This window comes from Littorina saxatilis, linkage group LG5 (genome assembly GCF_037325665.1).
Source record: "Littorina saxatilis isolate snail1 linkage group LG5, US_GU_Lsax_2.0, whole genome shotgun sequence".
Classification (NCBI taxonomy): Eukaryota; Metazoa; Mollusca; class Gastropoda; order Littorinimorpha; family Littorinidae; genus Littorina; species Littorina saxatilis.
In genome coordinates, this window is record NC_090249.1 from 17909694 (window position 1) to 17934725 (window position 25032).

The 25032-nt window shown below is 48.0% G+C and overlaps 1 protein-coding gene and 1 non-coding gene across 2 annotated transcripts in view; one reads left to right on the forward strand and one right to left on the reverse strand.

The window, feature by feature from the left end:
- The window catches only part of LOC138966463 (structural maintenance of chromosomes protein 2-like), a 50212-nt gene extending 29614 nt beyond the window's left edge, over positions 1-20598 (forward strand). Inside the window, exons 13-25 of the mRNA XM_070338717.1 lie at positions 4185-4323; positions 4852-4998; positions 5974-6178; positions 6706-6841; positions 8224-8348; positions 9148-9341; positions 9735-9878; positions 11023-11217; positions 12183-12383; positions 12915-13040; positions 17713-17864; positions 18578-18725; positions 19891-20598. Coding sequence (XP_070194818.1) covers positions 4185-4323; positions 4852-4998; positions 5974-6178; positions 6706-6841; positions 8224-8348; positions 9148-9341; positions 9735-9878; positions 11023-11217; positions 12183-12383; positions 12915-13040; positions 17713-17864; positions 18578-18725; positions 19891-20109 — 2131 coding nt within the window. The 3' untranslated portion in view covers positions 20110-20598. The remainder of the gene's footprint in view (positions 1-4184; positions 4324-4851; positions 4999-5973; positions 6179-6705; positions 6842-8223; positions 8349-9147; positions 9342-9734; positions 9879-11022; positions 11218-12182; positions 12384-12914; positions 13041-17712; positions 17865-18577; positions 18726-19890) is intronic.
- Positions 10557-10675, reverse strand: LOC138967900 (5S ribosomal RNA). The gene has a single exon (XR_011456076.1). It is a non-coding gene; the product is annotated as a 5S ribosomal RNA (ribosomal RNA).
- Positions 20599-25032: the final 4434 nt, after the last annotated feature.

Here is a 25032-nt window from a genome sequence, read left to right on the forward strand (position 1 = left end):
CGCTTCCGTCTACTGTTCAACCGACTCTAGCCACTTCCGCTTCCGTGGACGGGTGGGTTTCCGGTTTGCCGGACCCTCCTTCTGATGGAGATCAGGAAGGTTTTGGAGAGGAACAGGAAGGGGATGAGGATTGCTCTGAATCTGTTACCCCCTTACGGATTCCCAATAAACTGGGCCCTACTCTGGAGTTGGCTGCGGAGATAACCTCACGGTATTTCCCTGAGGGTGTCTCCGCCGATTCTACTGTGGTCGCACCCCCTCCTTCTGCTTTGGCAGATTTTGCGGGCGCGGGGGACACGAAGGCGAAGTTCCGGTTCGTTGAATCTCCCTCCGTCCCTTTTGTGATGGCTCAGGTGTTGGCGGACGCTAACACACCCTACCCTCTCTTGGCTGCTCATGGGGAAGCCCCCCCGTCTGCTCAGCCTTGGTTAACCTCGGCTCAGGCAGGCGGCGGTCTCCCAGCTAATTCAAGAAGATCGCGGCTGCCTAGCAGGCCACATTCTCTTCTCTCATCGTTTTCGCTGCCCACAGCTCCACTTCCGGTAACTCCGGAACTGGCTCGCTTGCGGCAGGATGGTTATAGCCGAGATAGGACTTCCGTTTGTACGGAACAGAGTCTACTCGGGCTGGAGGAAAGCGGGCGTTCTTCCCTTGAACTGACCTCTTTAGCGGAAACGCTCATCCGGTCTCTCACGAGAGCCATCGCTTCGTCCATCGAGCCTTTTAGGTTTCGTGACGATGCTATTGAGACTGATGCTGCCATGCTCCTGGCGGCGCTTGCGAAGGTCACTGACAGTCAGATGACGCTTGCTGCTCGGCTCTACTCTCAGGTGGTGTTCTGGAGGCGCGAGGCTTTTCTTAACGGCTCTCGCCTGACGGATAAGGCCACCATAGACTCTTTGAGAGTCTCTCCCTTTTCAGAGGGTGCGTTGCTGGGGTCACGCTCTTTGGATGCCCTTCGGCAGCAAACTGAGGAAACTCGTGACCAACATGTGGTGCAACTGACGGAACTCGCTCTTAAGCAGCACAGCAACAAACCACGGAGTTCTGCGTCAGCGCCAGACAGCTCTTCTGGGCAGCAGTCGTCTCGCGCAGGTAGGGGTGGGTCACGGTCCCGTCCTTACCAGCGTAAACCTTCCTTCGGGAAGCGGGGGTCTGGGCGCAAGCCCAACCCCCAATGAGCCACCCCCGATCCAGTCACCCCCCCCAGCCTCTGCCCTTTTGGTAGCAGGCGGCCTCTTCCGGGTTCTTCCAGCTTGGCTGTCTCGGACAAGCAGCCTATGGAGCATGGGGGTGATTCGATCGGGGTTCCGCCTTCCTTGGCAGGAAGGCAAAGCCCCTTCGTCCAGGGCGCCGGCCAACTTCCGGTTTCCGGTCAGCCCAGACGCTCAGGAGTCTTTACAGGCGGAAATCCTTCTCTTTCTGCGGAAGCAGGCTATAGAGGAGTTTCTCGGCCACCCCTTCTTGGGACTTTACGGCAGAATTTTGGTCGTCCCCGGGGTGTTGCACCAAGGCATGGTGTTCGATTCACGGGAGTGGGCAGTCCGTCCCACTCAACGTTCAAACTGCAGGCGCGCCCTTTTCAGGCGGCGCTCTGTTCAGTCTGGAATCCGACGTCACACGGCTGGGACGTCTCAGTTCCGTTTCGGGGTCTGGTTGCAGCAGACCACGCCTCAGTGGATGAACACTCCTTGGCTTCTGCAGGGAGTGCCCATAGCGCTTCCTCCTCCTTACACGCATCTCTTTGCGGGCGCAGCACAGAAGGGCTGCGGGGCTCACTTGGACACGCACACGACTTCCGGTCGGTGGTCACAAGAGCAGCGGTCTATGGCACAACATTCGCCTCGAGCTCGAGGCGGTCTTTCTGGGTTTTCATCACTTTCTCTCCACTTTCCAGGGCACCCATGTGTTGTTTCTTACGACAACACGGCGGTCTCTGCTTATTCCAACAAATAGGGCGGGTCCCGATCTCGGCTGTGGTCCAGCCGAGCATGCGAGACTCTTTCTTAGATCCTGATCTCGGCTCGCTATCTGCCCGGCTGCCTGAACGTCCTTGCCGACGTCATCAGCCGTTCCTTCCAGATCCTCCACACGGTGTGGACCATCACCCAACAGGCGCTCCTCCTTCTTTGGGCGCAGGTAGAGCGTCCGATGGTCATCCTTTTCGCCACGAGATTTTCACGTCGCCTCCCGATCGTTGTGTCTGTTTCCGGGCCCGGAAGCTTGGCAGATCGACGCGATGACGATCAGCTGGACAGGGCTAGAGGCTTACGCCTTCCCTCCCACTCCACTCTTCGGAAGGGTTCAGCCTAAAGCCGACTTAGAGCGGCTTCATCTCCTTCTCGTGGCACCGCGCTGGCCCAGTCAGCATTAGTTCCCGGACCCCATGCGGCTCGCCAGCGGCCCGCCAATCCCGCTCGGCCGCCGGCGAGGGGAGCTTTTCCAGCCCAGAACGGGGACTCTGCACAATCGCCCCGAGGGCCTGGATCCTCACGCCTGGAGAGGGTTCAGAGATCACTGGGGTGCTCAGGCGCCTCCGCTTTCGCTGTTGGACTTAGGCCAGAAGGCTCTCAGGCCACCTCCTCTGTCTACTAGTCACGCTGGCTGGCTTGGACTCGATGGTTTGCGGCTAACAATGTTGTCCCGGTCGCCCTGCGATCAATGCAGGTCGCAAACCATCTGGCATGGCTCTCCGCTCGGGGACGCGCCGCGTCCGCTTTGCGCGCTCGCCGCTCAGCCATCTCTGTTCCTTGTAAGCAACTTGGACGCTCCATCTCCCTCGGGGGAGTTATCGCGAGTGTGCTAAAGGGCGCGGCCCTCAGTTCTGCAACGGAGAGAACTTCTGTCCCGGCTTGGGACGTTCTGCTAGTACTCGAATTTCTCCGTTCTAGTGCTTTTGAACCTTTACAAGACGCTAGTCTCTCTGACCTTACGCGCAAAACTCTCATGCTCATACTGCTCGCTTCCGCGCGGAGGGGCAGTGAGATCCACGGCCTCTCAGGCCTAGACCGGGATATCACTTTCGAAAGAGACGGCTCGGTTTCACTGCGTTTCCGTCCCGATTTTCTCGCCAAGAATCCAAAACCTGGTCAACTTTCACCGACCATTTCCATTCGGCCTCTCCGGGACATTTTTAGCCCCCGGCGATCCGGATCTTTCTAACTGTCCGGTACGCGCGCTTAAGGCTTACTTGTCGCGCACCGCTCCGTTTCGAGCATCAGCTCCGAAGTTGTTGTTTATTTCGATCATTTAAGCCCGAAATAAAGACTTTGCAAAAACCACGCTTTCCAGATGGTCTTCCACACTTATAAGGCATGCTTATCAGTGGTGGCAGACACAAATGGGGGGGGGGGCAGTCAGTCCTTCCTCCTCGATCACCTCGTACGCACGAGGCTTGAGTGTGGGCAACTTCCTTAGCTGTCCTCAAGTCTGGAAGGATGTCAGACGTCCTCAAAGCTGCATACTGGACGACTCATGATGTCTTCCTCAGCTACTACCTCCGGGGCATTGCCAGCACTCATCCGGACGGTACCAACTGCCTCCCAGCTATGGTTGCCGCAGGCCAGATACTTCCAAGAGATTAATGTGAGTATCCCACCGCCTTTATGTGCAATCTGCCATTTATGTGAGTTGAGGTAAGAATATGTGATTGAATCGAAAATTTCAAAACTAAATTTTCATTTAATTAATATACTTACTCAACTCACATCGTTTATACCCTCCCATCCATCCCCGCTAACATTATATGTGTTACAGGTGTGTGTTTCCGTGGGGGAATGACGGCCGGTAGCAGGACCGCGCATGTGCGGGTTACCGGTAGGGGAGGTGACTCCCGTCCTTGACTACGGATTGTTTTTCTTAGGGAGTTACTTCCCCCCTTACCAGGGTCGAGTACTACTTCAATATCTTAGCAATGAACTGAAGTTAATGCCATTTATGTGAGTTGAGTAAGTATATTAATTAAATGAAAATTTAGTTTTGAAATTTTCGATTTAAGACCTCCACAAATCTGAGAAAATCAGGTCTTAAAACGGAGGGAGTCTTAAAATGGGGGTCATTTTACAGACGTTATGAACAGAAAGTCTGAAAAAACAAGGTCTTAAAAAGGAGGGAGTCTTAAAAGGGGGTTCCACTAAACTGAATTTTGTATGCAGACTCTGCAATAAGACAATTTCATGCTTCAGGTTCCCTCAGCTGCGGTTTGACTACAGTGACCCAGAGAAGAATTTTGACCGAAGACGTGTGCACGGCTTGGTGTGCAAGCTCGTACAGGTCAAGGACACTCGCAATGCCACTGCCCTGGAGGTCACTGCAGGGGGAAAGGTCAGTCCTTGGTTGTTGGCTTGTTTGTTTGTGTTCTTTATTCTGCTTATGTCACCTCTTTCCTTGCTTTATTTCCTTTTATTCTTTTTTAAATTTAACAAATACTGTTCATGTTGAAATGATATTTATTTATTTTAGCCTGACTCCTCAAATTTTATACAAAAATTAAATGTTCTTGTGTATTTTGTTCATTTTTACATTTGGAGCAGAAGGGATCACTGAAATAATGCTACATTGTATATGATTGTCCCTTGAACTAGATTGCTGCCAACTCCGTTTTGCAGATGTGATCGTTTTTTTGTGTGCGCATACTTTTTCACAATTAATTATGCAGTTGAACCTGCCCTAGCCGCCACTTCTCCAAAAAGGATCACCTGTCTAAAAGGACCACACCAAAGGACCCCGGACGAGTTTGATTTTCTCGATAACTCACCTCTCTATAGTGACCCCCCCTGTTTATAACAACCACTTTTGTGCAGCCCTTTTGTTGGTCATTAATGACAGGTTTGACTGTATTTTCTTTGTCAGTTGTACAACGTGGTGGTGGACACGGAGATGACGGGCAAGAAGCTGCTGCAGAAAGGAGAGCTGAAGCGTCGTTACACCATCATCCCACTCAACAAGATTGGCGCCAGGGCTATTGACGATGCCACTACCAAACATGCTCAACAGCTTGTGAGTTTATGCAGAGAAAATAAAAATTACTGATCGACCTACCATATTTTTCTGACAGGTAACCTTAATCATCAGGGTTGGGTTTTTTCCTTTAAAAAATGGTGTTAAATCTCATCTAATTTACCAATGAAAGCATTATAAAATAAAAAGCAGGTAGTTTGACTGGACATTACACATAAGTGAACAATTTATGTGGTGGCTTTAACACTCCTCAATTTAAGACTTCCCCTTCTGTAAGACCTTATTATCTGACATTTTCTGTTCATAGTCAAATTTCTGTAAACTGACTTCAGTTTTAAGACCTGATTCTCAGGTTTTTTGTTAGACCTTAAAAGGGGGGTCCCACTGAACATGTACAAGTTTTTTGTTAGACCTTAAAAGGGGGAGTCCCACTGTACATGTACAAGTTTTTTGTTAGACCTTAAAAGGGGGGGTCCCACTGTACATGTACAAGTTTTTTGTTAGACCTTAAAAGGGGGAGTCCCACTGTACATGTACAAGTTTTTTGTTAGACCTTAAAAGGGGGGTCCCACTGTACATGTACAGGTTTTTTGTTAGACCTTAAAAGGGGGGTCCCACTGTACATGTACAAGTTTTTTGTTAGACCTTAAAAGGGGGGGTCCCACTGTCCATGTACAAGTTTTTTGTTAGACCTTAAAAGGGGGGTCCCACTGAACATGTACAAGTTTTTTGTTAGACCTTAAAAGGGGGAGTCCCACTGTACATGTACAAGTTTTTTGTTAGACCTTAAAAGGGGGGGTCCCACTGTACATGTACAAGTTTTTTGTTAGACCTTAAAAGGGGGGGTCCCACTGTACATGTACAAGTTTTTTGTTAGACCTTAAAAGGGGGAGTCCCACTGTACATGTACAAGTTTTTTGTTAGACCTTAAAAGGGGGGGTCCCACTGTACATGTACAAGTTTTCAAAGTACACTTACCCCAATCATACGTTTACACGTCTCTATGATTGACAGGTGGGGAAGGATAACGTGCACACAGCCTTGTCACTGATTGGCTACAAGCCTGACCTGGAGGCCGCCATGAAGTTCGTGTTTGGCTCGGCGTTTATCTGCCCCGACATGGACACGGCTAAAGCGGTGGCGTACGATGGGAAGATCCAGAAACGCACTGTCACCCTCGACGGCAACTCTTTCGATCCAGCCGGAACACTCACTGGAGGTTGGTATCAAAATTGACAAGAAGTGAACTGTGAAGGCAGTATTATTTTCAGCCCTCCCCTGAAAACGGCGCACGGCTGCCTGATTTGCGGGGTAAAAATGATCATGGACGTAAAAACCCACTCGTGCAAAACATGAGTGAACATGGGAGTTCCAGCCCATGAATGAAGAAGTTCTCGGCCTCAGAGGACACTAGGTCAGTTGGGCCTGGACTGATAAATTTGCGGGTCCAAATAATTATATTGACTACAAAAAAATTCTGTGAGAAACCTTCATGTCAAAACTATCGGACGGTTTACCAGCAAGGTTGACCACAAGAAATGACTGTTTCAGAGGAAACTTCTTTTCTTTCCCTTTCTTTATTTTATTCTCAATTCATTAACTTTCTATTCATTATTTTTGTTTGTGTCTATTTTCTTTTCAAATAAGTAGTTGATGAAATCTAGGGTTGAAATCCTCTGTCCTAGTTTGTACTTGTATGCTATTGCTAGCCAAAACGACCAACTGTGTGCATGATGATTTGACCAGGTGCACGTGCACAGACCTCGTCCATTCTGGAGAAGCTGAGTGAGTTTCAAGCTTCCCAGGAGGAGCTCGACGCTAAACAGCAACAGCTGGCTGCCGCGGAGAGGGAACTTGCTGCTCTCCGCAAATCTGCTGACAAGTTAGTTGCTTGATTTTTAAACACTTTTATTTTGCCTGCTAGTTTCTCTGCAGGGTATGTACATATATATGTCTGTTAAAACCTTTCACAGTCAGCTATCATGGAGTTCTGACAATTTGAAAAGCATTGTGGTGAGCAGTTTGCGTGGTAAAAAAACACAAATGTGGGAATCAAAAGAAGAAAAAAGGTCTACCCATGAATTCAATGTGAGAACCCCTATGAATTGTAAAAGCAGCAGTATGACGTGAAGTCCATGGAGGCCGACCTGGTGAAGACTTGCCCAGAGAACTGTCTAATATTGATACAATATCTCTCTTGTCAGGTATGAACAGCTGAAGCAGCAGTATGATGTGAAGTCCATGGAGGTTGACTTGGTGAAGACTTGCCCAGAGAACTGTCTAATATTGATATGATATCTCTCTTGTCAGGTATGAACAGTTCAAGCAGCAGTATGACGTGAAGTCCATGGAGGTTGACCTGGTGAAGACTTGCCCAGAGAACTGTCTAATATTGATATGATATCTCTCTTGTCAGGTATGAACAGCTGAAGCAGCAGTATGACGTGAAGTCCATGGAGGCTGACCTGGTGAAGACTTGCCCAGAGAACTGTCTAATATTGATACAATATCTCTCTTGTCAGGTATGAACAGTTCAAGCAGCAGTGTGACGTGAAGTCCATGGAGGCTGACCTGGTGAAGACTTGCCCAGAGAACTGTCTAATATTGATACAATATCTCTCTTGTCAGGTATGAACAGTTCAAGCAGCAGTATGACGTGAAGTCCATGGAGGTTGACCTGGTGAAGACTTGCCCAGAGAACTGTCTAATATTGATACAATATCTCTCTTGTCAGGTATGAACAGTTCAAGCAGCAGTATGACGTGAAGTCCATGGAGGTTGACCTGGTGAAGACTTGCCCAGAGAACTGTCTAATATTGATACAATATCTCTCTTGTCATGTATGAACACTTCAAGCAGCAGTATGACGTGAAGTCCATGGAGGCTGACCTGGTGAAGACATGCCTGGAGAACTGTCTAATATTGATATGATATCTCTCTTGGCAGGTATGAACAGCTGAAGCAGCAGTATGACGTGAAGTCCATGGAGGTTGACCTGGTGAAGACTTGCCCAGAGAACTGTCTAATATTGATACAATATCTCTCTTGTCAGGTATGAACAGTTCAAGCAGCAGTATGACGTGAAGTCCATGGAGGTTGACCTGGTGAAGACTTGCCCAGAGAACTGTCTAATATTGATATGATATCTCTCTTGTCAGGTATGAACAGCTGAAGCAGCAGTATGACGTGAAGTCCATGGAGGTTGACCTGGTGAAGACTTGCCCAGAGAACTGTCTAATATTGATATGATATCTCTCTTGTCAGGTATGAACAGCTGAAGCAGCAGTATGACGTGAAGTCCATGGAGGCTGACCTGGTGAAGACTCGCCTGGAACAAAGCTCCCATCACCAGCAGTTGGAGGAGATCAACGCCCTGCAAAAATCAATTGGTAGGAAGACACACATAGACAAGTGCCGAGAAAAAGTTCTTAACAGTGTCATCGCACAACACTCCTGAGAGGAGCAGCTTCAATTACCTTGAGGAAATTCCTGAAGGAAAAATAAATTATGCCAGAATAACAAAGAAACTAGCAAACAAGACAAAACCAAAACAAAACCAAAACATACTCGCTAAATTTATCATTTAGAATAATTAAAACGAAAAAAAAGGCTTCCAGCTCCTACCATCTTCATAAAGAGATCAAAATCAACACCTACTCAATTAATTGCCTTTCATTTTCTCATTACTATTTGTATGTCCCTCCACTACAAAGACTATTAGATCGACATACTTGTGATTGTTTCATTTTGTGTGAAATCAAAGGTTCCATAACTTGCCTTTCTTGTTTTTTGATTCTTGGTTATAGAACGTTAGCAGTCTAACAGTTCTGGATTTCAAAATAAAAACTAGACCAAATTGAGAAATGTGGGGCCTGGGTATCTCAGTTGGTAGAGCACTGGACTGTGACCCGAGGGTATAAGGGGTTCGAATCCAGGCCGGGACGGACACAGGTCAACTTTATGTGCACTCGGAGATGGTATTTATGTCCCACCCCCGTGTCACCACTGTGGCACGTAAAAGACCTCGGTCATTCTGCCATAAGTGCAGGTGGCTGGTAACACCTAAACACGCATACATATGTGTATCTCATCTAAAGTCAGGGGTAGCCGAGAACATGTCCCTAATGGTTTCACTGTTAGGGCGCGAAACAACTTTTATCTAGAAATGTGCATTGGTGACTGTTTCAGAGGAGCAGAAGAAGGTTCTGGAGGAGGCGAAAGCGGTGCAGGAGAAGGCCACCAAGAAGGCCAAGGAGCTGGAGGAGCTGATGAAGAATGCTGGTGCTGTGCGAGAGCGAGAGCTGCAGGAGGCCGAGAAAGAGATGAGCACCAGCAAGAAGAGAATGGAGGCCTCCAGCAAGAAAGCCAGAGAGATTGTGCAGGTTAGAAGAAATACAGTTAACCCTTCTTGGCAGACCTTAACCCCATCCCCGCCCATCTCCCAGGAACACCTCAAACTCTCATCTCTCTCTCTTTCAAACAAAAACAAAATCATGAATGCACACACAGGTAATGAACCCGACGACAAGCACTTTCAAACATTAATAATTATCCACAGATTCGCGTGCTTACCTGCGCAAATATACACTTAAACACACCCACTGCACATGCAACTCTTCCTCCTCTAAATCTGAGGTCAAAGGTAAAATCCTCAGAAAAGATAAATAAATTACCGTAATATTTTTTTCTCATCCAAGAAAAAAAACACGTAAAAACCATTGACTTTCTTAAGCGAGTTCCGCTGTGTTTCATTTGCGATGGTGTTTGCACTGCAGGAGGAAGACACCATTCGTCTAGACCTGGAGGAGCTGGGGAAGGAGGCTGGTAACTATGGCAACCAGGTGGACGCCGTGGAGCAGGCCATCGAGAAAGCCAAGGAAACCGTGGCCAACCTTCAGGAGGAGGCAACTCAGACCAAGGTAGGGGAAGAGGACAGAAATGGCAAAGCTGTTAGAGAATTTTAATGTAGCCCCCCCAAAGTCTGTGTATTTTGTATGTTGGTTGATAACTGCAAAGTCACACGATCGAAAGTTTCTGTACATCTACTTACTTGTGGCATTCAGAGTTCTGCTTTACAACACTTGCCGAATTACTGGCAGCTCAGCCATCAAAATTTGCCATGACCAATGTCATTGAATGCAAGTGCAAAGCTATGTGTCATTTGGTCATGTGAAATTTTAAATCCAAAAACAAATGGACTGCCAACGTTCCAAAATTCAGAATCAAAAAACAAGCAGGGTATTTTTGTTTGTTCGTTCATGGGCTGAAACTCCCACGGCTTTTACGTGTGTGACCGTTTTTTACCCCGCCATTTAGGCAGCCATACGCCGCTTTCGGAGGAAGCATGCTGGGTATTTTTGTGTTTCTATAACCCACCGAACTCTGACATGGATTACAGGATCTTTTTCGTGCACACTTGGTCTTGTGCTTGCGTGTACACACAGGGGTGTTCGGACACCGAGGAGAGTCTGCACACAAAGTTGACTGAGAAATAAATCTCTCGCCGAACGTGGGGACGAACTCACGCTGACAGCGGCCAACTGGATACAATCCAGCGCCCTACCGACTGAGCTACATCCCCGCCCTCTTTAAAATGATGCCAACTGCACCCGATGTTCACAGGCGGTCACCCATCCAAGTACTAACCGGGCCCGACGTTGCTTAACTTCGGTGATCGGACGAGAACCGGTGCTTTCAACGTGGTATGGCCGTTGGCAAGCAGGGTATGTTATAGGAACGTTTCATTTTGACAAAAAAAAACACAATACGATGTAAAATTTTGTTGGGTTTGTTAGGTCACTGACTGACACTGACTGAAGATTGACTCTCTAGCCATTTCCTGTATATAACATAGTCACATGCCTCTCCAACTCAGAATCAGATCTTTGCAAATGTGACAGGTAGACTACTGCATCACCCTTCACATCAGACTCTGCGGAGTTGTTTGACGGCTTAAGCGTGGGCTGTTTTTAGTAGATCAACGTTTCTTGTACGTCAGTCGCTGATTAGACACCTGTCAATTGTAGAGTTCTGTTTGTGATGGGGGCAAATTGATCTCCCCAGGATAAGGTGAAGGCAGCCCAGGGTGAGCTGAACAAGCAGAAGGACCTGCTGAAGGCTCGTAACAAGGACATCACTGCGGCAGCCACTGAGCAGCGAGCGCTGCAGAAGGAGTCCAGCGCTTCACAGCTCAAGATTCAGGAGCTGCAGCACAAAGTCACCAAGGGCCGCCAAGACTCCCAGGATGCTGCCAGACAGGTAGGACCAAGATTTTGTATTACAGTGGAACCCCCCTTTTAAGACCTTTAAAAAATCTGAGAAAATCAGGTCTTAAAAAGGAGGGAGTCTTAAAATGGAGGTAAATTTACAGAGGTTATGAACAGAACATCTGAAAAAACAAGGTCTTAAAAGGGAGGAAGTCTTAAATTGGGGGGTCTTAAAAGGGGGGTTCCACTGTACCTGGTTACCTGTTCAAGGCTTTGTCACCTAGTTTCTCAGGGTGCTGCTATACTGTTAAGGGGATGAGGGGAACAAGGTTTAGACACAGGTAAGGGGAAATGTTTTTTATAACTTGTCTAAGGCTCTTGCTACCCAGTATTGGGCAAGACAGGTCAGGCCGAGACGGAACAAAGTCAGTCGTGATAATCTCTCCAATTCATCTTGCCCACGATTGTGCTAGACAGGTAAAGCCAAACGGATGAACATTATTTCCCACAACCTCTCATGTTAATGCAGAGCAGACACTTTGAAAGGAGGGAGTTTTTGATGGCTAAAGGGAGCTGGACAACCCCAAAATCCACCATCATAGTGGAACTTGATGTACGCTTTACTCAAGGCACTGTTGAGCAGTTTAGAATTTATTTTGCCAGCTATTGACACTGGTGGATAGGAAGTTTGCATCATTCTACAATCATGGAATCAAAACAAAACAAGAAAGGTTACTTACTTATTGGAACGTTTCTTTTTTTTCTCGCAAAACAAGACATTCACAAGTACATCAACCCAATGGTCTTTATTGTGAACAGACAAACAAATAATTTTGATACGAAGGAAATAAATGAAAGAAACTTATCTTAGAATGTTTTTGATCTGAAATGTAGCAAGGATGTGGTCAGAGTCAAAAGGAATGACAAAACAAAACTTTCTGATAATTAACCTTGTATTTTACTGTGTGTTCAGCTTCTTAATAAACACAGGTTACCCCTCTTTCTTCACACTGACAGGTCACTCTGCTGCTGGAAAAGTATAACTGGATAGCGGAGGAGTGTCCCCAGTTTGGAAAGCCCAACACTCCCTTTGACTTCACCGTCAACTGCCCAAAAGAAGCTGAGAAACGCATTCAGAAGCTGACAGAAACAAAAGACAAACTGTCAAAGAACGTCAACATGCGCGCTATGAACCTTTTGGGTTCTGCTGAGGAACAGGTACAACTTCATGGGTTGTCATCGTGTGTCGTGTGTTTGTTGAGTTGTGCCTTGTTGTGTGGTTTGTGAGTTGTCGTGTGTGTCGTGTCAAGTGTTGTGTGTGTCATGTCAAGTGTTTGTGTGTCGTGTGTGTCATGTCAAGTGTTTGTGTGTCGTGTGTGTCATGTCAAGTGTTTGTGTGTCGTGTGTGTCATGTCAAGTGTTTGTGTGTCGTGTGTGTCATGTCAAGTGTTTGTGTGTCGTGTGCATGCACGTGAATGTGAGCGTTATGTGCGTGCTGTGTATGTGGTTTCTATTTTTCTTGCTAAGTCATTACTGAGCTCAAAGCAAAAGTTTCACTTTATGAAAGCCATGCGGAACCAAGCTTCCGACAGGAACACCTAATACAATGAGGTACATTGAATCAGAAAACAAGTCTCATCCTCTATGTGTGTGTCTGTGTCTGCGTGGGTGTATCTTTTCATCATAACTCATATTCTATAACTTACAGGACAATGATTATTGATAACATTTTTATTATTGTTTTGACAGTACGCAGACCTGTTGAAGAAGCGTAAGATTGTGCTGAACGACAAAGCCAAGATCCAGGCGGTCATCGATGAGCTGGATAAGAAGAAGAACGAAGCCCTGAAGAAAGCCTGGGAACAAGTCAACAAGGTGGGTAGACTGTAACAAATAGAATGAGCTTGTAAACCATCACAGATGTGTTCAGACTTTTACATAAAATAACACCATTCTTCCACTGGCGTTGGCACCAAAAATCAGCAGGTCTACAAATGATCACCGGGACTAAAGCATTTGCTCCTTCCCTTTTTCTTCGCAGGGCTATTCTCCAGAGCGGAGGTAGTGTGTTCTTATTAATTAAGTGCCTGGAGCTAAGTCTAGGCCAGGAAAAAGAAAGGGTAGGGAGGGGGGTGGGATCTTCTTCTTCTTCTTGGCGTTCGCAGAGGTTACACAATCAGTCCAGCACTGGTGATAAATGTTGTCGTTTTCTCCAACTCCTGTCGACTGCCGTATAGTTTGGTCTGCAAGGGAGTTGGTGACGGCCACACTTCTTTTCGTTCCTCATCTAATAAAGGACATCGCTGTAAGATGTGTTCCGCTGTTTGGTCCTCTTGACCGCAGGCACAGGTTGGTGATGGCGCCAGCTTGAACTTTCGGTTCATGTGAGCATTGAGCCTGTTGTGGCCAGTACGCAGCCTGATGAGGTTGACTTGCTGCTCTCTGGACATTGTGTGGTAGTCATCTCTGTTTGTCCTTGGCCTCATCAATGCCTTGATGATTGTCTTCTGCTCACTAAAGCTGACACTGTTTTCAGGTTGGTCTTCCACGGCTCCTTCTTTTGCCAGCTCATCTGCCCTTTCATTTCCTGGTATCCCACAGTGTGCTGGTATCCACTGGAGGACAACTCTTCTGGTTTGTCTGACCATCTGTAATGCTTTGGCCAGCTGTGGGAGTTTGTCGTTCTCTAGGGCCTGAAGGACTGAAAGGGCGTCCGAGAGGAAGACAACTTGGTAGCAAGGGTCTGCGGAGTCCTGAACGAAGGAGGCGGCCTGCATGAGAGCTTCTGCTTCTGCTTTATAGTTTGTGCAGTGTTTGCCAGTGGCAACGCTGGATGTAGCTGTATGTCCCCCAGGGAACTGGATGAGAATGCCTGCACCTCCATTGAGCACGGCGTTAGTTGCTGATCCATCGGTGTATACATGGATCCACGCCTCTTTTGGGTACTGTTCGTCGATCAGGGCTAAGGTGAGTGCCTGTCGAGCTGTGTCATTCTGATCTTCTCCTGAGGTAACATGTGGAACACTGGTGCAGATCTGGATGCCTGGTTTCTCTGTTGCCTTGGGGGTGTCCTCTTCTTCTTGAGTCAGAGGTAGAGTGTTCTGTGGAAGGACTTCCCTGTACTGTCGAGAAAGTCTCTTGCTCTCGTGTACAAAACTGCTCCGTTTAAGCCGGTTCTTGGTGAGGTTGCTCAGTCTGTGCTTCATGGGGTGGTCGGGTAGGCACTTGAGCTTCTCGGCCTGTACCATAGTCTTGGCTTCTCTTCTCTGACAGAGGGGTTGGATGGTGGTAAGCTTCTCCATTTCCTTGATGGGCGTGGATTTCATTGCACCGGTGATGAGTCGGAGGGCCTGGTTTTGCACACGGTCAAGGGTCTGCAGGTTTGTCTTGGCTGAGGTTGACCACGCTGTGGAGCCGTACTCGAGGTGGGGTCTGATTGTTCCCTGGTATACTGTCTTCAGTATCTTCTCGTTCGCTCCCCAGGTGGTACCTGCCAGCTTCCTGAGTATGGCTAGCTTGCGCCGGGCCTTCGTCTCTGCCTGTGCAATGTGTTGTTTCCAGGTCTGCCGTCTATCAAAGGTGACACCAAGGTACGTTGCTTCTTCATCCTCTCTCAGAGGAGTTCCACCAAGCCTAATGGTTCCGGCTTTCTGCTTTGGCGACAGTGTGAATAGGGTGGTGGAGGATTTCTCCTTGTTGATGGAGACGCACCAATCTTCTGCCCATGCGTTCAGCCTATCTGCTGGTTGCTGCATTCTGTAGGTGGCAGTACTTGCGTGCTCCTCCTTGCACCAGATCACAAGGTCGTCTGCGTAGAGAGCAGCTTTGATCCCCTTGGGCATCTCAGACACCAGATCGTCGATGAAGAGAAGGAAGAGTGTGGGGGAGAGGACTCCGCCCTGAGGGACGCCATGACGAAGGAGGAACTTCTTGCTTTTGGTCTGGTCGACGTTAACTCTTGCCCTGCGGTTATAGAGGTAAGAGCGAATCCACTGGTACATGTTGCTGGACACGCCTTTCCTCAGCAGTTTTACAAGGAGTCCATCTTTCCAGACCTTGTCAAAGGCCTTCTGAAGATCTATCCAGGTGACGAAGACCAGCTTCTGTTCCTGAAAGGCATCTTCAACTTCTTGCGCCAGGTAAGTGACCTGATCTTCAGTGCTGCGGAACTGTCGGAATCCAGCTTGTTCAGGGGCGAGGAGGTTCCTGGATTCCAGGTACCACCTGAGGCGCTCGTTCACAATTCTCTCCAGGGTCTTCACAACACAGCTGGTGAGGCTGATTGGGCGATAGCTGGTGGCCTTCTTTGGATCCTTCCCTTTTTTTAAGATGGGGATCATGATCGCTTCTCGCCAGAGTTGTGGTAGCGATCCTTCTTGCCAGCTGCTGTTGAAGACCTCGAGTAGCTTGTTCTCTGCTGCACTACCAAGGTGGGTTAGCATCTCGTTGGTGATGCCGTCTGGGCCAGGGGACTTCTTCGCCTTTGACTTTTTCAGAGCTGAGTGCAGCTCGTGAAGTGTGAGTGGTTGACTCATGGCGTCCACTGTCGACTGTCTGGCAGGTCTCTCTGTTTTCTCTCTTCTTGCTTCTCTCTGTTTCTCGGGGCTAACATGGAGGTTGCTCTCAGCTGCATAGCTTTCAGCAAATTGGTTGGCAGCATGCTTTCCAGTTAGCACCTTCCCGTTCTCTTCTAATGTGATCTTTCCTCTGCTGGTGTTCTCATCATTCAACTGCTTGGTGAGCCTCCAGAGCTTTCTGCCATCCTTCTCAAGGTTCAGAGAGCTTGTTTTCTCTTGCCAGCTTCTCCGTCTTGCCTGTAGCTTCTTTTTGAGAAATTTGGCTTTGGCTTCCTGGAGGCGGATGTTGTTGTTTTGTGACGGGTTGACTTCTGCTTCCCTTCTGGCGTCTGCCAGATCATCATCCAGTTCCTGCAATTCATTGCTCCAGTAGGGCTTATAGTCTCTCCTGGCACCCCTGGGAATGGACTCACGCGCTGCTCTGAGGATGCTCATGTTGAAGTCCTTCGCCACCATGTTGATGTCTCGACCCTCGACTCTGATGTCTTTGGTGAGTTCGCTGGTGCGGTGTCTAAAGAGGAACCAGTTCGCTCTTTTGTAGTTCCACCGTGGGAAGGAAGCTTCAGTGCAGGACTCCATGCCCAGGGTCAAAAAGACTGGCCGATGGTCACTTCCACCTAGCTGTTCTCCGACCTCTCTGCTGGTTAGCTGGTGCATGTCTTCCGTGCAGAAGGCTAGGTCAGGAGTTGATGTAGTGTGCCATCTTCTGGAGTAGAATGTAGGGCAGTCAAAGGGACTGTTCAAAAGGATGAGACCTTTGTCATCCTGCCAGTTCTCCACCTCTTCTCCTCTCCGATCCAGGTGGTCATATCCCCAACTCTGTGAATGACTGTTGAAGTCACCCACCATGATGAAGTTGGAGGCCTTTGCGGGGATCGTGTCAAGGGCGAGGTGTCTATCATTGGGGCAGTAGAAGTTGACAAGATGGAATTCTGATGTCTTCGTCTGGATTCGAATCACCTGATATTCGGAGTCCTCCATGTGCGTTTCTATCAAACAGGCATTGATGTTGTTCCTGATGAGGGTCAGGATTCCTCCTTTGCTTCGGTCTGTTCTGTCGGACCTAAGGCATTGGTAGCCTCTCACTTTGAAGGACTTTTGGGGTGTCAGGTGCGTCTCCTGAATACAGCAGATGTTGATGTTCTTCTCATGCAGGATATGCTCCAACTCTGTCTTCTTGTTCAGGATACTTTCTGCGTTCCAGTGCATGACCTGAAAAGGTCGCTGCTGACTGGGTTTCTTCCTGGTTGTGGTGGTGCCAGTCACTTTCCTCCCGCGTCCCCTGGCGTGACAAGACGGACGGGAGGGACCTCCAGTAGTTGGGGCTGGGTCCCTTTGAGGCATGGGACCCGACGCTGCTCCACCCTGGGGGGTCCTCAATGGGCGAGCGCCATTTCCATCTGTGCTGGTTGATTGTGTCATCATTTGCGTAAGTGCGTGTACCCGTGGTTTGTTAGAATGCGCCGTGCGGCCCGGGTCCTCCGTCTTCAGCATTCGGGGTTTTCTGTCGGGGTTACCTCACCCTTAGCTCATGGCCCGTACGTCCTACCCTGAGAGCACAGGGGGGAGGATTTTCCGGGATCCCACCCGGAGCCAGTTTGGTCCGCGGCCGCAAGTGGCTGATCTCCATATCTGAAGACCGTTCCCCTATCCGCCACCCGGGGACGCGCTGGGTTGGGGGTGGTCGCCCCACTGAAAATCCCACACTGGGTTAAGAAAGATCAGCCTGTCCCAGGGGGGGTGGGATGAGACCAGGCTTATCTGTCAGTGTCGCCGCGTACAAGCACCTAGACACATTTTATTACTATCAGACTCTATAGGTCACAGTGGTCCCTCCAAACAGAGGGAGCTCTCTGAAAAGACTATAAACTAGGTTTACAAGACTGTCTACATGGGAAGTTAGCTATCTTTTAAGCAATTGAGAAGTCCCTGATCATGCTGTAATTGTGAACATGTTGTGTTATTCCCAGGACTTTGGATCCATTTTCTCCACACTCTTGCCGGGAACACAAGCCAAACTTGCACCCCCTGAAGGTCAGAGCGTCCTTGATGGCCTGGAGGTCAAGGTCGCTTTTGGAGATGTGTGGAAAGAGACTCTTAGCGAACTGAGTGGCGGACAGAGGTGAGTTATAAGGGCACTTAGAACTGTCTCATATTTTGCAGAGTGTGTAAAGGTCTAATCCCTGATTTGAATACAGTCAAACATCTGTTCTAAGAACCTATATTTACACAAAAATTCTCTTGTAAGACCTAGTTTTCCAAGATTTTCTCTTCATAAGGTGTGTAAATGTACCTCTGCTTTGAGACCATGACCTCATTTTCTCAGATTTTGTTAGGTCTTAAAAAAGGTTTCACTGTTTATACAGTGGAACCGACGGGCGAAGTGTCGCAGTGGTAAGACGTCGGCCTCCTAATCGGGAGTTCGAATCCCGGTCGCTGCCGCCTGGTGGGTTAAGAGTGGAGATTTTTCCGATCTCCCAGGTCAACTTATGTGCAGACCTGCTTAGTGACTTAACCCCCTTCGTGTGTACACACAAGCACAAGACCAAGTGCGCCGCACGGAAAAGATCCTGTAATCCATGTCGGAGTTCGGTGGGTTATGGAAACACGAACATACCCAGCATGCCTACCCAACGAAAGCGGAGTGAAGCTGACTATGCTCTGAGAGTATAGTGTGGGGAACCCAAATGGGCAAACAAGCTCACATGTCACCAGAATTTCTGGAACGCTGAAGAAGAAGAAGATACAGTGGAACCACTCTTTAAGACCCCCCAGTTAAAGAACAGGTAACTGAGTGTGCACAATATGACTGTGATAAAAGTGGTCCATGTGCAGGTCACTGGTGGCACTGTCGCTGATCCTGGCCATGCTGCTCTTCAAGCCCGCCCCTCTCTACATCCTGGACGAGGTGGACGCTGCCCTCGACCTGTCCCACACCCAGAACATCGGTCAGATGATCCGCTCCCACTTCAAACACTCACAGGTAGAGTAGAAATACTTTCTTTGCACTTTGTTACCTGATCATTCTCTCCACAAAACGCTTCTTCCTTTGTTTTGGAACCACTCTCAAGAAGACTGGGTTTTTACATTTAGTCAAGTTTTGACTAAATGTTTTAACATAGAGGGGGGAATCGAGACGAGGGTCGTGGTGTATGTGTGTGTGTCTGTGTGTAGAGCGATTCAGACTAAACTACTGGACCGATCTTTATGACATTTGACATGAGAGTTCCTGGGAATGATATCCCCGGACGTTTTTTTCATTTTTTCGTCATATCCGGCTTTTTGTAAAAGTTGAGGCGGCACTGTCACACCCTCATTTTTCAATTAAATTGATTGAAATTTTGGCAAAGCAATCTTCGACGAAGGCCGGGGTTTGGTATTGCATTTCAGCTTGGTGGCTTAAAAACTAATGAGTGAGTTTGGTCATTAAAAATCGGAAACTTGTAATTAAAATTATTTTTTTATTAAACGATCCAAAAACAATTTCATCTTATTCTTCATCATTTTCTGATTCCAAAAACATATACATATGTTATATTTGGATTAAAAACAATCTCTGAAAATTAAAAATATAAAAATTATGATCAAAATTAAATTTCCGAAATCGATTTAAAAACTATTTCATCTTATTCCTTGTCGGTTCCTGATTCCAAAAACATATAGATATGATATGTTTGAATTAAAAACACGCTCAGAAAGTTAAAACGAAGAGAGGTACAGTAAAGCGTGCTATGAAGCACAGCGCAACCGCTGCCGCGCCAAACAGGCTCGTCACTTTCACTGCCTTTTGCACTAGCGGCGGACTACGTTCAGTTTCATTCTGTGAGTTCCACAGCTTGACTAAATGTAGTAATTTCGCCTTACGCGACTTATCTTATCTCATGATTTGTCAGTGTATTGTATTTGTAAGAAGTGGGTGCATGTACGAATGCTACCGACGTCAGGAACATTACCAATGGCTTTTGTGCTATATGGCAAGTGAAATTCTTGTTCTTCTTGTTGTTCAGCTCCTCTCAGTAGAAAACATGTCCAAACTTTTCTTCTCTTGAAGAAACTGTTGCAGCGCTTTAAGCAGGGATAAACCCTGGATACACACGCTTTATAAATATTATGCATTATTATGATTTTGTTATTTTCTCCGTTTTCAGTTCATTGTGGTGTCCCTGAAGGATGGTATGTTCAACAACGCCAACGTCCTGTTCAAAACCAAGTTTGTGGACGGAGTTTCCCAGGTGGACAGGTACATGCAGCAGCAGGCCTCGCGCCAACCCTCAACCGCAGCAGCGGACAAGGAGAACGAAGGATTCGCTCGCAAGAAAGCTGGCCCCTCCTCCAAAAAGGCCCGGGTCGGTTCGGCTGCCAGTTGATTGCAGTGTAAATCAAGTTTATTTTGTTTTGGCAGAGATGATAATTAAATTACATATTATTACCCAACTCACATATAGCAATTAACTCTAGTTCAGTGCTGGTAACGCTGTACGCGTTCCCCTTGGTAACAAGGGAGACCACCCTAAAAAAGAGTGATCCATCCCATAATATCAGACCGAAGCCCGGTCCAACATCCGTATGCGTGCGCATACGCCGCCATTTGTATCATTCTCTCTCAGCGGTTCAACTGGGTAGGACGCTCCTGATGTACGCTCCTGCTGTCTTCAGCTTTTCGCCAGAGTCTTTTGCTTTGGCTTCTCCCCTTGGTCGCCGCCTTTACTTTACACCTGTACCTATGCTGTGTGGTGAGATCTTTCCGTTTTTGTTGTAACTTTAGCGACGTTTTCGTCGCTCGTGTGTACTTGTGAAATTTTTCTGAAATTGTTTTCTGTGAAATTTTTCGTGAGTTGTTTGCTATGGCGGAGGCTGCACTTGTTGATAGCGCTAAACGGAAGCCTAGTTCGAGGCAGGTAGCTGGCGTTACGCCTCCGAAAAGAAGCTCAAGGAGAGATAAGGGCGCAGGGAAGTCCGCGTCTGTGTCATCTGAGTCAACTTCTGTTAAGTCTCCCGTGTTAGCAGACGTACGAACAATCTTCCGGTCAGACTTGTTTACTTTCTGACAAGAGTAGTCGTTCTGGTGTAGCTTCTTCTGCTTCTGTTTCGCCTGGCTGCCCTGGGTTAGCGCCAGCCGACGTTGCTTCTTTATTGTTGACGCTGAGCTCTCAAGTTTTCGTCATTAGCGTCTGGATTTTCTTCCACTCGGGAGGAATTGTGTGCGCTTCCGTTGGGTGTTTCTGATGTTTTTTCCTCAGCCTAGATCTGGCGGTCGCCTGCAGTTCCGGCTCCGACTTCCGCTAAGCTTTCGGCGACTGTGACTCGGGCGGATGTCCATGCTTCGCAGGATGGGGGTACCGACTTGGTGTCTCTCCCGAATGTGACACCAGTACAAGGTATGTCTACACCGCTTGCCGGTGTGCGAGCTCAGGGGGCTCTCTCGTGCGTTGGATGCCGTGAGAGTTCTTATGAGCAGCGAAAGGACGAACGCCTCCGTACGTCTCTTTATGAGAATATCGGGGACCGTTTTAGTCCTCTTCTGCCCGGGGGGCAGGAAGTGGTCGGTTCTGCCGACGATAAACTGTCCGATGTTCTGCCTCCTGGCTCCGAGCTTGATCTCGAGTCGGAGGGTAGGGCGGAAGACGGGGATGCCTCAGTGGTAGAGGATTCCCAGCCTTGAGAGACGGACCGCGGGTGTCCGTCTGTAGGTCAACCTCCTGCGTCTGGTTTCCAGCAGGGCGGTGTGACTGAATAGGCCGCGGTGGCCTACCTGACTCGATGGCGAGCAGGAAGGCTAACGACACCCAGCTTTCTTGCCGTTTTAGTTGTCCAGCGCAGTGACGTGGGCTAACGGAAATGGCATTTAAGTTATTGGTGACTCTGGGGCTGACCATGGGTGTCATTCTGGGGTCACCTACCTGACTACGATGGCGAGCAGGAAGGTTAACGAGGGTGCGTCCATGGGATGGACGACACCCAGCTTAACTTGCCGTTCAAGTTGTCCAGCGCAGTGACGTGGTCGGCGGAAAACGGCATTTAAGTTTTGACCGGAAGGGGTGGTGAGAGCAGGGCGTAACTGACTCCACCTCTTTCCGGTTCCGACTTCTGGAAGTTCGGAGGAACAGGATGTTCTCTTCAGCTTTCGGGGATCGTTGTCCATTGCCCTGGAGTTGGCATATGGCCACGTGTAGCCGGGTTCTCCGGTGAAAGTGGTGTACGTTCGCGCGAGGAATGTAGCACGCATTTTCGTGGCTGGGCAACGTAAGCTTCCGCCCTGGGGGCAGGAAGTTGTTGGGCTGGGTGATTCTTGGATTGGCCATGCGAGTCTCTCGGGGGGTCACCTTCCTAACTTTGATACCGAGTAGGAAGGTGATGTTTGGAGAGGTGTCCACGGTGGTGGATGTCACCCAGCTTAACTTGCCGTTCAAGGTGTCCAGCGCAGTGATGTGCGCAGTGATAAACGGCATTTAGGACTTGATAAGAAGGAGTGGCTGAGGAATATTTTTGCCTCGTCCACCCCTGCCTTTCTTCGACGACTTCCGGAGTTCGGAGGAACAGTAAGTTCACTTCCGCGGCCGGGAATCGTCGTTCATTGCCCTGAAGGTGGCATATGTCTTGTAGTTTTGACTTCCGCTTCCTCCCGGGGGGCAGGAAGCGAGCAGTAAGGCTGGTTCCTTGTTGGATAATTTGAGTCAAACAGGAAGGCAGCTTCCGGATTGCACGGTTGTGCTTGACGGCTGTTCAGATGTAGGTGCTTCCGCATTTACGATTAGCACTGTATTCAGGTTCCATTTCAAGTTAGCAAGGGCAGTGGCGCTCGCAGCCGTAATGGGTCGAGGTTCTATGGAATCTTCCGGTGTGTTTCTATACAACCGGTTGGTTCTCATGTTTACTAATCCACGGCCGGTTTCGCTTCCGCTTTTGCGGCTGCGTCTTCCGGTTACAGGATGGGACAGCCTTCTACCGTTAACACTGCGTTGGTAGTCGGCACTTTTCAGCTTTTGGCTTCCGGTTCCGTTACTGCGGTTCCTTTGCTGTTATACAGGCTGTATCCACTTCCCCTTCCAGTCTTCCAGCTGGCATGGGACAGGTGGATGGAGATCTGGTCATGGAGTTCTGGCGTTTGAAATTTTTTTTGTTTTTTTCGAAACTTTTCCGATGTTGGCAAGTTTCGCCTTATCGGGATGGGTGACTGGGTCTCATCTTTTCGATGATCTTTATAATGCTTTTGAACAGGAGGGAGGCTCTTACTTCACTTGTGTCGCTGTTCGCGGCAGTTCGTAGTTGTTTGAGCTTTCCGAGGAGAATCTTTGAGTGTCAAGCCCTTAGATCCTCCGTCGGGATCCTTTGTGCTTGTGGAAGTTTTCACAAGCGAGTCTTCTTTGTCACCACTTGGCTCTTCCTTGGTGGACAACGCTTGACTTTATACCTGCGGCGAGGGTGCTTTGGCTTGTGTTGCACGCTCAAGTAGCGTGTCACTCACGGAGCTCTTTCTGTAGGCTTCGGTTAACTCCAAGCCTAAGAACTTAGGTTCTCTTTTTGCGTTCTACGGAACCGCCCTCGGGTTTGGCAAACATCCATCGGGTTTTTGATAGCAAGGAGAAACTGTCTGTAAGATCAAGATCTCCTAGCTCGGGTAGATTGTCTCATCTTTTCTTTTTGATGGGCTCTTTTGTACTTGTTTTTATTTTCTCTCGCCTGGGCGGTTACGTTCTGAATGGCTATCTTTGTGGTCCTACAGGACGCAGATACAAAGGATGTTGCTTTGCCGTCTTTTACCTAGGAGTAAGCCTCTGCCTTTAAAGTTTTGTTCTTTTGGCGTGACTTTAATCTCTTTCTCGTTTGAAAGTTATCTCTTTGAATCCGCTGCTATGCACGCGGGGTTTTTCCTTCTAAGAGAAGCTCATGGTAAAAGGGAAGCGTTAGGCAGGCCTTGGCGGTTTTTTGTTTCCAAACGAAAAGCTTCAGGCTGGCTGTTGTCTATTTTAGCTTTGGCTTGACACCCTCGCTTTCACAGGGCTCTTTTATAGAGCTGTTCGGCGACCCTTTCGGTCTCACAGACGGGTCTTTGCAGTCTTGGTGTCCAGACCTCTTAAGGCTGGCAAGAAGGCTTTTTTTGCTTTCTCACATTCGAATTGCACGGATGTCTACTGTAGGGGTATCCTTGAGATACTCAGGGGCTTCCGCCTCAACTCTGGATTTGGTTCAGAGTCTTTATAGGTTTTTTTTGTTGTGTTTTGTTCACTTGCCACTTGACTGGCGTGGTTCAAAGTGCTTATTTTCTTACGGAAAGAACTCCTCGTCGTTCCGTATATTGCAGGTGGCTATCCACCTTCCTTTTTGGGTTTCCCTTTTGTCTTCCATGTCTTATTCTAAGACTTTATGAGATTTTTGTCACATTGGTACAGCTCGGTGCAGCTTTGCTTTAACCCTTTTTAACGGCTAGCCTGACTGTTTAACACGGGAAACGGCCAAGCTTACTCTAGTAGCTGCTGCGAGAAGTGGGAGTAAGCGTGCTTTCTGGCTATTTTGAATAAAGACAGCCTTTTTAAGAAAGATCGATCTTTGACTTGTGGGTTTCTTTTAAGTTTTCCGGCAGTTAAGCGGAAAATGGGGAAACAAGCTTCGTATTACGCTTTCATTTCATGAGGTAAGAGTTTGGCTTCTTTAGAGTTACGTTTAGCCAATTAAACTTTTCGGTTTTCGAAGATTTTTCTGACTCGCACGGAGCTTGTTAGTTCTTTGTATCTAAAGGTCGCTTGCCTTATCTTTCTTCTCTGTTGTGATTTAACCTCGGCATTTAAGCGATAAATGGGGTCAACCAGCTTCCGTTTGCTTTTCAATTCTTGAAGCAAGAAGTTGGCTTCTTGTGAGTCACGTTTAGCCAGTTTAACTTTTTGAGTTTCAAAGATTTTTCTGACTTTCACGGATCTTGTTAGATCATTGAATCAAAGGGCATTTGCTTTTTCTTCTTCTCCGTCGTGATTTAACCTTGAACGGTTGAAAACGACGTTAAACACTGATTTTAGGAGGGAAGTAGGTCTATCTACTCTGGTAGAGGTATGACGTTTGGTAGTCAACCTTACCTAGATGGACTGCTACACTGGTTTCTTGCTCCTGGGGAGCTTGATGTGGTTGTCTGTCCCGTGAGGACGCTCAGAAGGTACCTGTCACGGACTTGGCATTGGTCAGAAAGTCGGAAGGTTTTATGATATCACTTAACACAGCGGGTGTAAGGATATTGCGAAAGGGACTTTAACCAAGTGAGTCTCCATGTTGATCACACGGGGGTTTACCTGTTGACAAAC